Genomic DNA, 13,150 nt, shown 5'->3' with positions numbered 1-13,150 from the left:
CATAAATAAATATATATATCTATATAATAGAAATATTAGTTATTTGAATTTCCAAATAACATGATAACTTTTATTTTTTAATTTGTGTACTATGTCCTCAGGTATTGGATAATTATAAACATCAATAAACAAATGGCATAATACCTTTGCAAGTAACAACTTGTTTACTGATCAATGCATAAAGTAAAACTGTTTGTTCTTGAGTTTTAGACCTGTTGAGGAGTTAAAAAAGAAGTAAAGGGCCAATATATATGGATACCCCTACGATATATGAGTGATTGAATTGAGCGCCGATGAGTCGAACCAGTCCCTAGCCGTCGATTCTCTGTTAACATTTTAATTCACCATTATTATCTCGCTAATTTTCTCAAGTATGACATTAAAAATTCGTTCCACACGTCGATGGGACCAGGCAGGCACCAATGGAGGCAGTCGCTGTAGGCCCTCGCCCACTTGTTACCCGAGAACTCCCCAACATGCCCGTCTGGTCTCATCAACATTGCTCTTGTGATATCCAAGACCCCGAACCTCCGCCAGTCCCCGCCATGGCTGGCCAACCTGACCCGTTCAAATTCTTCAAGTTGTACCTTCCAAAATTGCAGGTAAGTGCCGTCGAGGGTGACCTCTCTCTCAGTGTACGGACTTGTCCTCCTGCACATTCCACCAGTATTCCACGTCCCGTTTTCGAAATGGGCAGGCGAGAACATCCTTAGCACAGTCACTAACCCCGACTTGCAATTCTTACAATTCTTAATGTGATTCATTGAAGATCTCAGGGCCAAACCAAGAGCACGCTCTGGGCCGAAGGAGTTTACATTAGGTTCATTGCAGTAGACACAACCTGTTAGGTTGGAACCATCATACACGTATATTTTCCGGAAGAACCAGTGGCCACTAGAGATGATGGCATAGTCGACTCCTGGGAGTTCGGAGGTCCACTTCTCGTCGACCCTGTCTACATGAAGCTCGAAGCTGCTAGACAGAGTTCCATTGATTACTATTTCCTCTCCGTTGACTAGGAACCTGGACCAGAAAACCTTGAGGGTGAAATCATGATCGGCGAATCGCCACGTATGGAATCGATTTTCTGAGTCCTTGTAAATGTCGACTGGAGTATCTACCTGCAATGTTGAACAAATTCAATTCCTCTTCACAGCAATATACTCTTGTTAGCAAAATAGGAAGAGCTTTCCATTTTTGGTAATATGAAACTGTTGCATTTGTTAGGGAAACTACAGTATTGTGAGGCCACTAACTAATTACATCAATAACAGCAGCGAGTAAGTCCGATGCACACCGACATGCATACAAACTGTGCTTTACAGACACGATGTACAAGGACCAGGCTGTTCCTAGGATGAGAACAAAGCATACAAACTGGCATGACTTCTTGATTTCCCCGGAAATGGAATATAGAGAAACTGACCTGGGACAAGAGGCAGAGCAGGGACTCCATTTGGTTCCTAGCAAGAGAGTCGCCGATGAAAGCCATTGTCTTCCCTCTCACGATTTCCAAGAACATCTCAGGATCAAACCTCGGGAGCTCGCATTTCACAGGTTTCCACCTCCAATTCAGGAAATCCCTGTCCTTCCTTCCCTGCAGGAAGCAGTTCTTCCAGTCCGGGATCGTCCTGCAGCTCGAGTTTGTGTAGGAGGACCCTCGAAGTTCCGGGACCCACCGGCCCATGTACAGATCACAGTCCTCTCCTTCATCTGCCAAATAGAGAATGAAGAAACTGGAAACCATCAAGATTGATCGAATCATTAGACAAAGTAAGGTAGAAGATGTTCGAGGAGAAGCTTACACTTCGAATGGTCATGGACATAGGCATTGCGAGTGAGCCTTAGAGGTTCATAGCCATAGTAAAGGATGAAGAGGCTGAGGAAGAAGAGGAAAGGAGGCAGAACACCAAAGTTGAAGAAGCGATGCCTGTCCTTTCTGGTGCTGATAAGTTTGTCTGGTAAAACCGAGGACTTCATGCTTTCATGAGTTTAGGGTGTTGACAGATCTTATGAAGTTTGGACAATGAATTTGGTGGCTTCTTTACCCTAATCAGGGATATATTTATATATAATCCATAGTTATAGGGAAACTACAAAATAATTACATTTATTGCTCATATGTTATATACATCAGTGGAGTTTACCAACACCCGGAAAAGTCAAATGATCCCTTTAAGATATCATTCCTTGTGCATTTATCTAGGTAACGGTTTTCTTGATGTAGATACTATCATGAAAAATTGATCTTCAGAGCATTCAAACGGGTGCTCAGCTCAAGTAAACAATGATCCACAGAAGCTAGTAAACTTTAAAATCATCTAGAGTACGATTGCATGTCTTCGTTTTCGCGACCTCTAGGGATTGCACGGATAGGCTTCCTTTGACTCGTTCGAGATGGTAGAATAATTGAGACGCGCACAGAATGGGCTCCGACATCACCTAATCAGTTGTTGTTCATTAACCATAAACCACCATGTTCCAGATGATATTTGATATTATCATTATATCACACGGAGTCTGAATCTATAACTTCTACTGCGATCGCGGTTTGTGAACTACACTGCAATGGAGGATTGAAATTCATGATCCGAATTCACAATTCGTTATGCATCGACATATTACGTGCACGCCTGTAACGACCATGAACGGGTTGAGCAATCCCATGCTCGCTTGTAACCAACAATCTATGGGCCCAGGAACAAACCTGAAACAATTTATTTGGTCCTAAGTTTGGCCCAAATTGTTCTCATGAGCCCGTTATATAGTTGGATTTCCGAATTCCTTCGTCAACTCGAAGGCCCATTGGGCTCTAAGGTTTAGTCATAGGCCCTCAGCTATTCTTCCCGTTTCTCGTCTTATACAAATCTCGGTTTCTCGATTGAAGTTTACCGAACTTTCGTTTTGTCTACCGACAGAGAGTACTATGCTGGTTGGGATCTTTCAGGCTGACCTTTCTTGGCTTGAAATAGACCAAACAAACAACCCCATCAAATGCCTGGTCCACTCCATGATGCTATGTTTGAGCACCCTTACCGAGTAGACAACGGTTTGAGGTACTCGCTGCGAGGCACTTGCTCCAATAATTATAAGGAGATCATGTACGAGAAGTGAACCAACTCAAATTCAAACCATCATCGAGGCATTCGATCATCGTGAGTTCCGAACTGCCCTTTATTGTTCTTCACCTATCAATTATCATCATCACATTATCTCAAAATATCATAGTTAATTTTGATTAGTATCTGACATTTTCACGTGTCATTGTCTTTATCTTGTTTCTTCTAAAGATATTGTATGGATGATGTTGATAGATACGTATGTTTCCAATACAATCTTACTGCTAAGCCAGCTCCGGGAACAGTCCCAGACAAACGCACGATTCCCTAATCAATTCGAAGCCTACGTTACAAGCCAAAGCAAAGGGTAACCTTTTGTCCAATCTTGAATGGCACTCTGTCTTCGTCCCTCCCCATCCCAATGAAATGGGCCACTGGGCCATCCGATCCCCACAGTGTGGGGGCTGTCCTCTTGTTAGGACACAATTCACACACTACTCTGTTTTCCCTTTGGGCCATTTGGGCTCACAACATAATTTACGCACCTGTCGGCGGGACACGACACAAGTACATTAGCGTGATAGTTTGCTCACGAATTTAAATCATAATCGATTATTCCTCTTGCAATAGTTCCTTTGATTCTAGAGCTGTTCATAGCTTATGAGCTCGAAAGATCGATCGATTTCAGCATTGATTTCGGATGAGATCTCCCCGGGTTCGTGGGACCTTTGGCAGTTACTCAATCAGTTTGTGCTCTCGATCTCTCTCTATATCCTATAATGTGACAATAGGTAATAGTTTTCTATCGCTAATTTGATGATATTGGCACTAGACATTTCAAAATTTTAGGAGTAGTATCATTCAAAAAACTGCAATCTATATCTATTAGGCGGTGTATTGCTGCCATGCTCCTCCATATTTGGTTTGACATGACATGACTCGGACTTGGGTGAGATCGTGATGATGATACTTGTGAAAATATATTTGATGCAAATTGAAAATACATATATTCAAAAAAGTCTTCCATATGATAAACAAATGAAGGGATGTTATCAAGGCGTCTCTCATCAATAATTAGATAAAGATAATACTCATACGTTCTTTGTATTATTAATATAAACTCGTTTTTTATCTGAATTTTAGAAAACTGTAATACTCGAGCGGAAGTCTTCACTCGTTCCACCTGACGTGCACGAGAACAAAGTACGCATCTAAGAAAGAATCATTTTGATTTCTTAGGAGGCCATGGATATATAGTTCGATTAGAAGCTAGACACATGAGACAAATTATGTGTACTAGCTAGCTAATGTCAAGATCCATCCGAAGGAGGTGACATTGAGAGAAGGTTCTTACTATTGTTTAAGTACGCGAGGGAAAGGTGAACATCAAACTGTATATATACATCTATATATATATATATTCACCCATATATATTTTATATTACAAATTAAATTTACTGTTCACACAATCACCGCCAGATTAGTTGGTCAATTGGTGCAATATATAATTAAAAATATATATAATGCAGGAAAATCAATCAATATATAATTAATTAAATGGACGCACACACATACATACAGCCGTAGACAAGTTGGCCGGGGAAGCCCATCACATGGGGTTTTTCTCTAGAACAAGAACAGCTCTCCTTCATGTGATCCTGCCATAATTATAGCCAAAGACAAAAATTGCCCAATAACCTCATAAAAATATTTTCACAAAATTTTCAATGCTTGACATATAATAAAATCTTGTGCATATCTATAGATATTCAATCATGGATATCCGAATGGGTACATGCCTCGATTTGCAACCAGTTGAATACTCTTCGGTTTCTCTATATTTCTCGATGATTTGCTCGTCATAAGCTTTGAAAATGGTTTCTGAATTATGGTAAACTTGTCAAATCACTCCCCAAACAATAGCATTATTATTTTCCTTGTTCAAGGATGGAATCCTACATTGAGACGAGATCTTATCATAAGACTGGTTTAGTGCAACTATTTTAAGATGATTCGATACTATCGGATTTATGCCGTCTTTGTTGTCAAAAACAACCAGAATTTGACTTCTCTATTATGTTGTATATAATTGCTCGACTAGCTAGCTTAGTAAAGGTTAAGATAATTACCAAAAGGACGAAAAACAGAGAGAATCCGATTGCATGTTATCCTTTCTTCAACTCGTTGCGAATTGGGACAATGTTTGGCTGCGGGGACACATCCCCGTCCAACCACATAAACTTGGAATTTCCTTTTTTCAAAATTTATTCAAATATTTATTTATTTATTTACTTATATTTGTTTACAATTTAGACAAATCCATGGAGTAAATAAATATGAGTGGCAAGTTCATTCAATTCCAAAATTCACTCTCTTTTGATCACCTGAAATAATCAATTGTATCCCTGTCACAATTAACCAAGGACAGAAGCAGGATTTAAATCAGGACCGGCGAGATATTTAGAGGGGTAATAAAAATATAAACTTTTTATTGGGGTGAATAGCAATAATTTCATGAAAATTTAAAAAGCGATATACAATTCTCGGCATCGAAATTTTTTGGGACGACTGTCCCTCTAAGCTCCCACCCCGTCCATCCTTGCAATTAACCTCAGCAAGCTCCATCTACATATGCACCAGCACAAAGCTAAAAATAATAAAACCTAATTGGTGTGCCCACGCATTACGCTATTTAGGATCATTTGATAGTTTTTTTTTTCTTTCGCTTGCTTTTTCGCGTAAATACTTCTATGTACTTACACCTTTTATCCAATAAAAGAAAATGAAAATCTAAACATAAGATTAGAAAAATGCTTTTTAAAAATACAATAATTAAATTCATTTGTTAAGTATTAAGCGGATTCATCATTAATTAATACTCTCTTATGGGGTCGATTATATATATATATATATAGAAATACTTTTTATTAAGAATTCCCGAATATGCTGGGTTTTAATTAACATCTGCTATAAAGTTGCACATGATGCCTTCGTGAAGAATCCTTATATGTATAAATGCATGTGTGTATATGTACACACATGTGCATATGCATCATATCATATAAACGTTTTGAGACAAGAATCAAACATATCTGCGTTGGTCTATCTTAGGCGTATAAATCAGATCACTGAACTGTGGGTTGGCAGGGCAATGATATTTTGGGTTGATTATTTCCAAACTTCTAATTATCGTGTCCATTTTTTTAGGCTTTTGTTCTGTTTTCCTACCGAGAAAAAAAATTAATGTGTCTATTTTAATTGGAAGAAAGTCCACATATAATCAATGGAAAATTGCATGGCTTAACTGGGAATCCTTGTTACCATCAGAAATTGGAAACTCTTCAATCAGTCCAAGAAGCCAACCCTTCAAGGGGACACAAGAGTCTCGTTAATAAAAATCAAATTCAAAATTCTTTAATCCTAAGTTAATGTGAGAGTCACAGCACTTTGAAACTCTTTTTATCTTACCAACATAATTTAATTCTCAGTACTTGAGGGGCAATATTCTAGTGTAATATATTATGGTGGTAGGAAAGCCTGCACTTGGACGTAATAAAATTTCAAAAGGATAATTAATTTAATATGGAAGTGCAGTTTTCGTCTTATATAATTAAACCTCCTTTTTGTGTCAGCGAGAGCTCCTGAGAGAAATGATGGGAATGGGGAAAAAGAATTAACGGAACGAATCAAGAAGAGAATACCATGTTCCAAGATCATATGACATGTTCTTTAAAGGTCAAATCTTGAAAACGGGCATTAGTGGACCAATTTCTAGTATATTAGGCATTAATTATTTTTAAAAAAATGAATCTATTGAAAAATGATGTACGGTAATGGCGCATATTCTCACATATTAACTAAAATGTTGCAGGTTCGGTACTCGTGATGGGCTATCAATACCCCTTTAATAGATATTAAAATTTTTATTTTATTATATTAGATCCATAAATCTCTCCTTGTAATTGATATAAAAATAAATCTTTGAAAATAGGAATCTTTTTTGTTGTAGAAAATAGAAAATTTTAAATTTGGACCTTTTCGCCGGCTTATGTTATATGTAGTAGTCAACATGTTATAATAATTAAGATTATTATAATCTTTTACGAGATATGAGAAATAATAAACTACACAACAAACAATTATAATTACTAATTAGTAATGTTATATGCATAACCTTTGAGGGGACAAATAATAGTAACTATTGAGAGAAATATTGGCTTTCACATTTTACTCGGAAAAATTCATGAAGACTATTAATTTAATTATATTTTAAAATTGGAAAAAATGATTTTTCCGTAATTTATTTTTCCCCACTTTTGGTGTGATTTATAATGCATTGTTCTCTCTCTCTATATATATGTGTGTGTTCTCTCTCTCTGTTTTTTTTTTGCTGAAAGCATTGTTGATATATACATCTCTCTTTTTTAATAGGGAACAAATTTATTAAAAGAAGGCAGTCAGTTGCAAAGTCATAAATGAACTGCGTGCATAAAAGCTCAAAAGACGGCATTTTCAGGAATTAATTAATGGTTCTTTCATTCTATCCCGTACTTTAAGTATACTAAACTCAAAAACATAAATTAGCTGACCAAGGTTTTTTTTTTTAATAATGTAATCTACCAGGAATTCCATACAAATTTTATGAAGTTTGGAACAAAACTATATTGAAGCGATGACGAATATTTTCTTTTAAGTGGAAAATTACAGCGAAGTAAGCTTATGAAAAAAAATTGAAACACTATATAACAAAAAAAATCTTAAATGATATTTTTTATAGTGATGTGATGAGAAAGAAATAATAATCTTTTTCATTATATGAATTCACGGCCCACTATTCATGGTTATAAGCTCTTATTTTATTAGTTCCTCACAGTGCATGACGAGATACAATCACCCGATAAAACCTCTTATATTATGTAACTACTAAGACACTTATCGTGTCTATTGGGAATTCCATATAAATTTTATGAAGTTTGGAACGAAACTATATTGAAGTGACGACATATATTTTCTTTTAAGTGGAAAATTACAACGAAGTAAGCTTATGAAAAAAATTAAAACACTATATAACAAGAAAAATCTTAAATGATATTTTTCATAGTAATGTGATGAGGAAGAAATAATAATTTTTTTACGGCTCACTATTCGTGGTTATAAACCTTATTTTATTAGTTCCTCAAGGCACGTAACGAGATATAATCACCCGACAAAACCTCTAATATAACATTATGTAACTACTAAGACGCTTATCATGTCGTTTTTTATTCCTTAACAATGAATTTTTACCTTGTAAGTTCCCTTTCCCAAAGTGTTTAGAGTTTGAGTTTTAGAGACGTTCTTATATATATAATGTTTAATAACTTATATATGTATATCATGTTGGATTCTTATCTCCTAAACAAAACATACTGTTAAAGCGTATAATTTAGAAAGACACATTTTAAAAATGAACGTTTGAATTTAGTTTAGGGTTCTCAGCTTTTATATATATATATATATATATGAATATCGCATATATAAAAGTATGAATTGCTTATTATAGTGTTCTTGAATTTTTCCTGATTACTATTTTACCCTTCAATATATATAGGTAATTATCATAATTTCTATTTCATTCATTCAATGTATCTGGACATATTATAAACTCTATTATGTCCTTTGAAAGAATCTAAACATATCTTGTTAATGATAAAACATGGTCCTTTGAAATGGTGTCCATTGGAAAAAAAAACTATGCCATGTATTAATTCCGAAATATGACAAAAAATATATTGGTATTAGTTTTTGACTTTATTGCTTAAGATATATTGAGCTTTTATGTTTTAAGTGTAAACTCATATTAGCACCTGATTAATAAAATTTACCAAAAAATAATATTCAAAACTCACATATTTAAACAATCTTTTATAATTTTTGATTAAATGTGATAAATATTATATTATTGACATTCTTTACCCTAAAAAAATGAGATTTTACACGGATTTTAAATTTCTAAAAGTACTCTTTTAACTCGTATAAGATAAAACGTGAAATATTTTTTTCAAAAAACTATAGTTGATGAGGGCAAATAACGTGTGTTATTATGTAATATCTAATAAATATAAAAGTGCTGCATGTTACAAAATATGGTAAATGTAAGGACCTGAAACAAAAATACTTGTATGAAAGTAAGGATTTTTAATATACTGTTGTTTTCTCAATATGCCCATTTCTATAGTTCTAACTACTAGAGCATGTATATAGCATGAGTATCCAATCACTCCAACAAGGTGCAATGGCAATTTCAAATTGCAAAATTAAGAAATTATATTCTTTTAAACTAAACATTGTCCAGCTGAAATTTAAAAAGTAAAGATACTTATGCAATTCAATTATAATTTATAACCACGGTTTCTTTAAAATAAAATTGGAATTTCCTTATAACTCAACAATATAATGTATCTTATTGAATTTACATTATTAATGACATATGAAGTAATTCCCTTTAATATTTAAAACCGTTTCTATGTCATCTACTAAATGAAAATTTCAAACTCGTACTAATAGAAAATTAGAAAAGAAAAAATTGAATTTTACGAGGACATCACCTTATACCAATTGTAGTGATTCGTTGTGTATAAGAACCACTTTTCACCATAGTTAATTAATTTTTTTAAATTTAGATAAATATAATTTCTGTATAATATTTTAAAAATAATTTCAAAAGATAAAATCATCAAACTTGTAATATGAATTGCAACTAATCGTTACCAAAAACGAATGCAACTAATCTTATAATTATGAGAATTAGATCATCTATTAGACCAACCGAGAGATATAGTAAATGCGTTTATGAGTTCAACCAACATCAATCCCATTCAAAAGTGTTTATGAAAGTAACACAAATTAAATTTATTAATTACAAATATGATGCAAGGATGCATAATTGACAAAACCTCATTCACGTGATTAAATAGAATCACAAAAAAAGTGTATAAGATCACAATCCCTTGACCAAATGAACGAGAACACCAGTTCTAATAAATGTTTTTGATTCTTACCCAAAAGGAAAAAATAAAATAAAAAAAGGTTTTTGGTTTAATTGGAATTTCTCATTTTGATTCATACAAATAACTAAAAAGTACCTTCGAGAATATCATTACACCTGAGAAATGTTTTTTCTCATTTGTCATAAAGATGTGCAATAAGCTATAGGTCAACTTCGGTAAGAATCTACAGGTGAGTCCAAAATTGTAAAAAGCTTATTTTGTATTTATTAATTTCATCCTTGATAATAAGTTCTGAAAAGAGGACGCTAATACTTTAAATCTTATTAAAAAAATTAGAATATGCTTGATGATTTTCAATGATTAGTAGGAACTTTTTTGGATAAGCAGTAGAATAATAATTAATTTTATATAAATTGAAATTAATTTGTTGTTGAAGTACCTTATTGCATCCTTATAATTTAGTATTTTTGTATGTTTCATAATTTTTATTCTTAATAGAAGATTTTTTTTTTGTGAAAATAGAAGATGAGTTATCTTGCACATGTATTTACTTAAGTATATATAAAAGTACATGGAATTGTGAATAATCTTATCTTTGGATCTCTTTTCTCAAATTGTCTAGCTGCTATGGCAAAGAAAAGAATCTGATGATCAATCGCCTGAACTGAACCCGGTGACGACAAAGCTTCAACTTGAAATATGGAATTTCTAATTGCTTACTTAAATTGTTTCCCGACCGAAGAAGTTATCCCAACATCGAGAAAAGAAAAGGGCATATATATATATATATAAGAAAAAACATAAAGCTATTGTATATAAATATACACATATATGTATTGATGCACTTTTCTTATCTTTTCCCCAATTAAGTATTTTAATCATGCATATTAATTGCTATTTTTATCATTAACACCTCTTAGGATCTAGCAATTCTTTGTTTTTTTTTAATTTATTTTATTCTCTAAGGGAGGTAGGATAATGAATATCGAGAAACAGCATCATAGAATATTCTCACAAACAGAACACTTTCATTTCTCCCTTATTCAAGGAATTCATATTTCGTGCGGCAATAGTGAGAATTCAATTGATTCCTTCGTTGCTGACCGCTAGCATTCTAGTAACTGACTGGACCTCCTCCAGCATTATGGTTAACTGACTTATCAAAGAATATCGTGTTCAATCTAAATCTTCAACGGCATTCGGACAAGGGTAAATTGCACTGGTAATCCAAAAAGTTTTACAAATATTACAATATTTTGTAAAAAGGAAAAAAATTCGCTACTAAATGGTACACAAGCTTTCACAGTTGTCTCAGTGTAATTTCTCCCGTCATCTCGCGATTGACGCCATCAACCTTATGCTGATATGCCGTATTACATGTCAGCACTTTCTCGACATGGCACAAACACTAAACTAATGTGGCTGGGGCGGGAAAATATGGTGTCAACGAGGATTGGAATAAAAAAGATAAAAGACAAAACTTGAAATATAGGAGACGGAGAGTAGAGAACTAAGACACAATGCTCAAGGAGATAGGAGAAGACTTATCGTCTCTCTCACCATGCTCTCTCTTTTACATTTCAAAATCTGATTTTGAGTGTGATCGAAGGTTTTAGGGTGATCAAATATCAGTGTGAGGGTTGTTATGTGCAATCCCTCTGTTCCCGAAGGCGACTAATTGAAAGAACTGAGAACTGAGACATAGTGTTGAGGGAGAGAGAAGAAAACCCATCATTTCTCTGGCATAGCTGTCTCTTTTACATCTCAAAATCTGCGATCTTTGAGAAAAACCATAAGAATAGAGTGCAAAATGCAAAAATTGTCATTGGATTCTAAGAGCATTACTCAATAAAAAGTACCATGCCATTCAAAGAAAGAAGTTCTAGGGTGAGCATACATTTGGGAATGAGGTGCGAACTCATTTTGTGCCATATAAGTGGTTAAGTCAGCAATATAAGGACAACATTAGGGCTGGCCCAACATGGTCAAGCAAGTCCTTTGCCTATCGGTTGGATTAGGATTATAAAGTGAAATATAATAGAGTGAAGTCCTGGATGGCAAGAAACCATACTCTGAAGATATTAAGGATCTCATATGTCAAACAATATGCTAAGTTGAGGAATGCTAGAGAACTTAAGAAGACTAATCTTGAAACCACCGTTTACATTGGGTGTGATTAGATGATTATTCAGACATGAATATACGTCTTGATGTTTGCAAGAGGGGTTTCTTAAGTGGCTGCAGACCATTAATTGGGTTTTATGGTTGTTGGTTGAAAGACATATATGGGGTGCAGCTTCTTGTAGCAGTTAGGAGTGATGCTAACGATTGCATTAATCTTATAGCATATGGAGTGATAGATATTGAATGCATAGAAACATGGTCTTGATTTTTAAGAAATCTAGCTCAAGACCTTAATATTCAGAATTCTAGACCTTGGACCTTCATTGGAAATAAGGAAAAGGTAAACTCTGAGTTCATTTATATGTAGATGACTACATAGTTATTAGGCCATATTGTTAGTCGCTTTAACTACTTTTTCTTCCTCTGTTATTTAGGTGATGGTACACCTGACGCTAAGAAAAGGTTTTGCATACACCATCTATGGAAGAACTTATACACAATATAGACTATCAAAAAAGGAAAAGAGCTTAAAGATCTTCTCTGGGCAGCTGCTAAAGCCACTTACCCTTAATTCTTTAGAGCCATAGAAGTGTTGAAGAGAGATGATGAAAAGGCTTGGTAATGGCTTCAAGATAAGGACCCATCACAATGGTCTAAGTCTCATTTTAGACCATGCCTAGGTGTGATATTCTGTTGAACAACCATTGTGAATGCTTCAACAGGTAATAGATATATTTAAACACTTAAGTGAAAAATACAACTTATAACTTAAAAGTATGTGTTGATGCTTAATTTATTTCTTTTCTTTTATAGGTGGATTTTAGAGGCAACGATAAGCCTATTCTTACCTTAGTGGAGACTATCAGAATACAACTAATGAAGAGGATGGTCCTTAAAAGGAAAGCACCTGAGAAGTATATGGGGAAGTACTTTCCAAAGATCTTGAAAAGGCTTGAAAAATACAAGTCACTTGCTTTT

General features: G+C 34.4%; 1 protein-coding gene across 1 annotated transcript; it reads right to left on the bottom strand.

Annotated features, from left to right (window-relative positions):
- On the bottom strand, positions 1–2,053 carry LOC116197438 (protein ALTERED XYLOGLUCAN 4-like). Its single transcript, XM_031527582.1, has 3 exons — positions 1,806–2,053; positions 1,427–1,713; positions 1–1,121 (listed from the first exon to the last, which is right to left on the bottom strand). Exons 1-3 carry the CDS (start codon positions 1,978–1,980, stop codon positions 351–353), a joined length of 1,233 nt encoding a protein of 410 aa, XP_031383442.1. The 5' UTR covers positions 1,981–2,053; the 3' UTR covers positions 1–350.
- Between the last annotated feature and the right edge of the window lie 11,097 nt (positions 2,054–13,150).

The sequence above is a fragment of the Punica granatum genome, chromosome 2 (genome assembly GCF_007655135.1).
Source record: "Punica granatum isolate Tunisia-2019 chromosome 2, ASM765513v2, whole genome shotgun sequence".
NCBI classification, from domain to species: domain Eukaryota; kingdom Viridiplantae; phylum Streptophyta; class Magnoliopsida; order Myrtales; family Lythraceae; genus Punica; species Punica granatum.
Note: the sequence above shows the minus strand (reverse complement) of the source record. Positions and strands in the feature narration are given on the sequence as shown.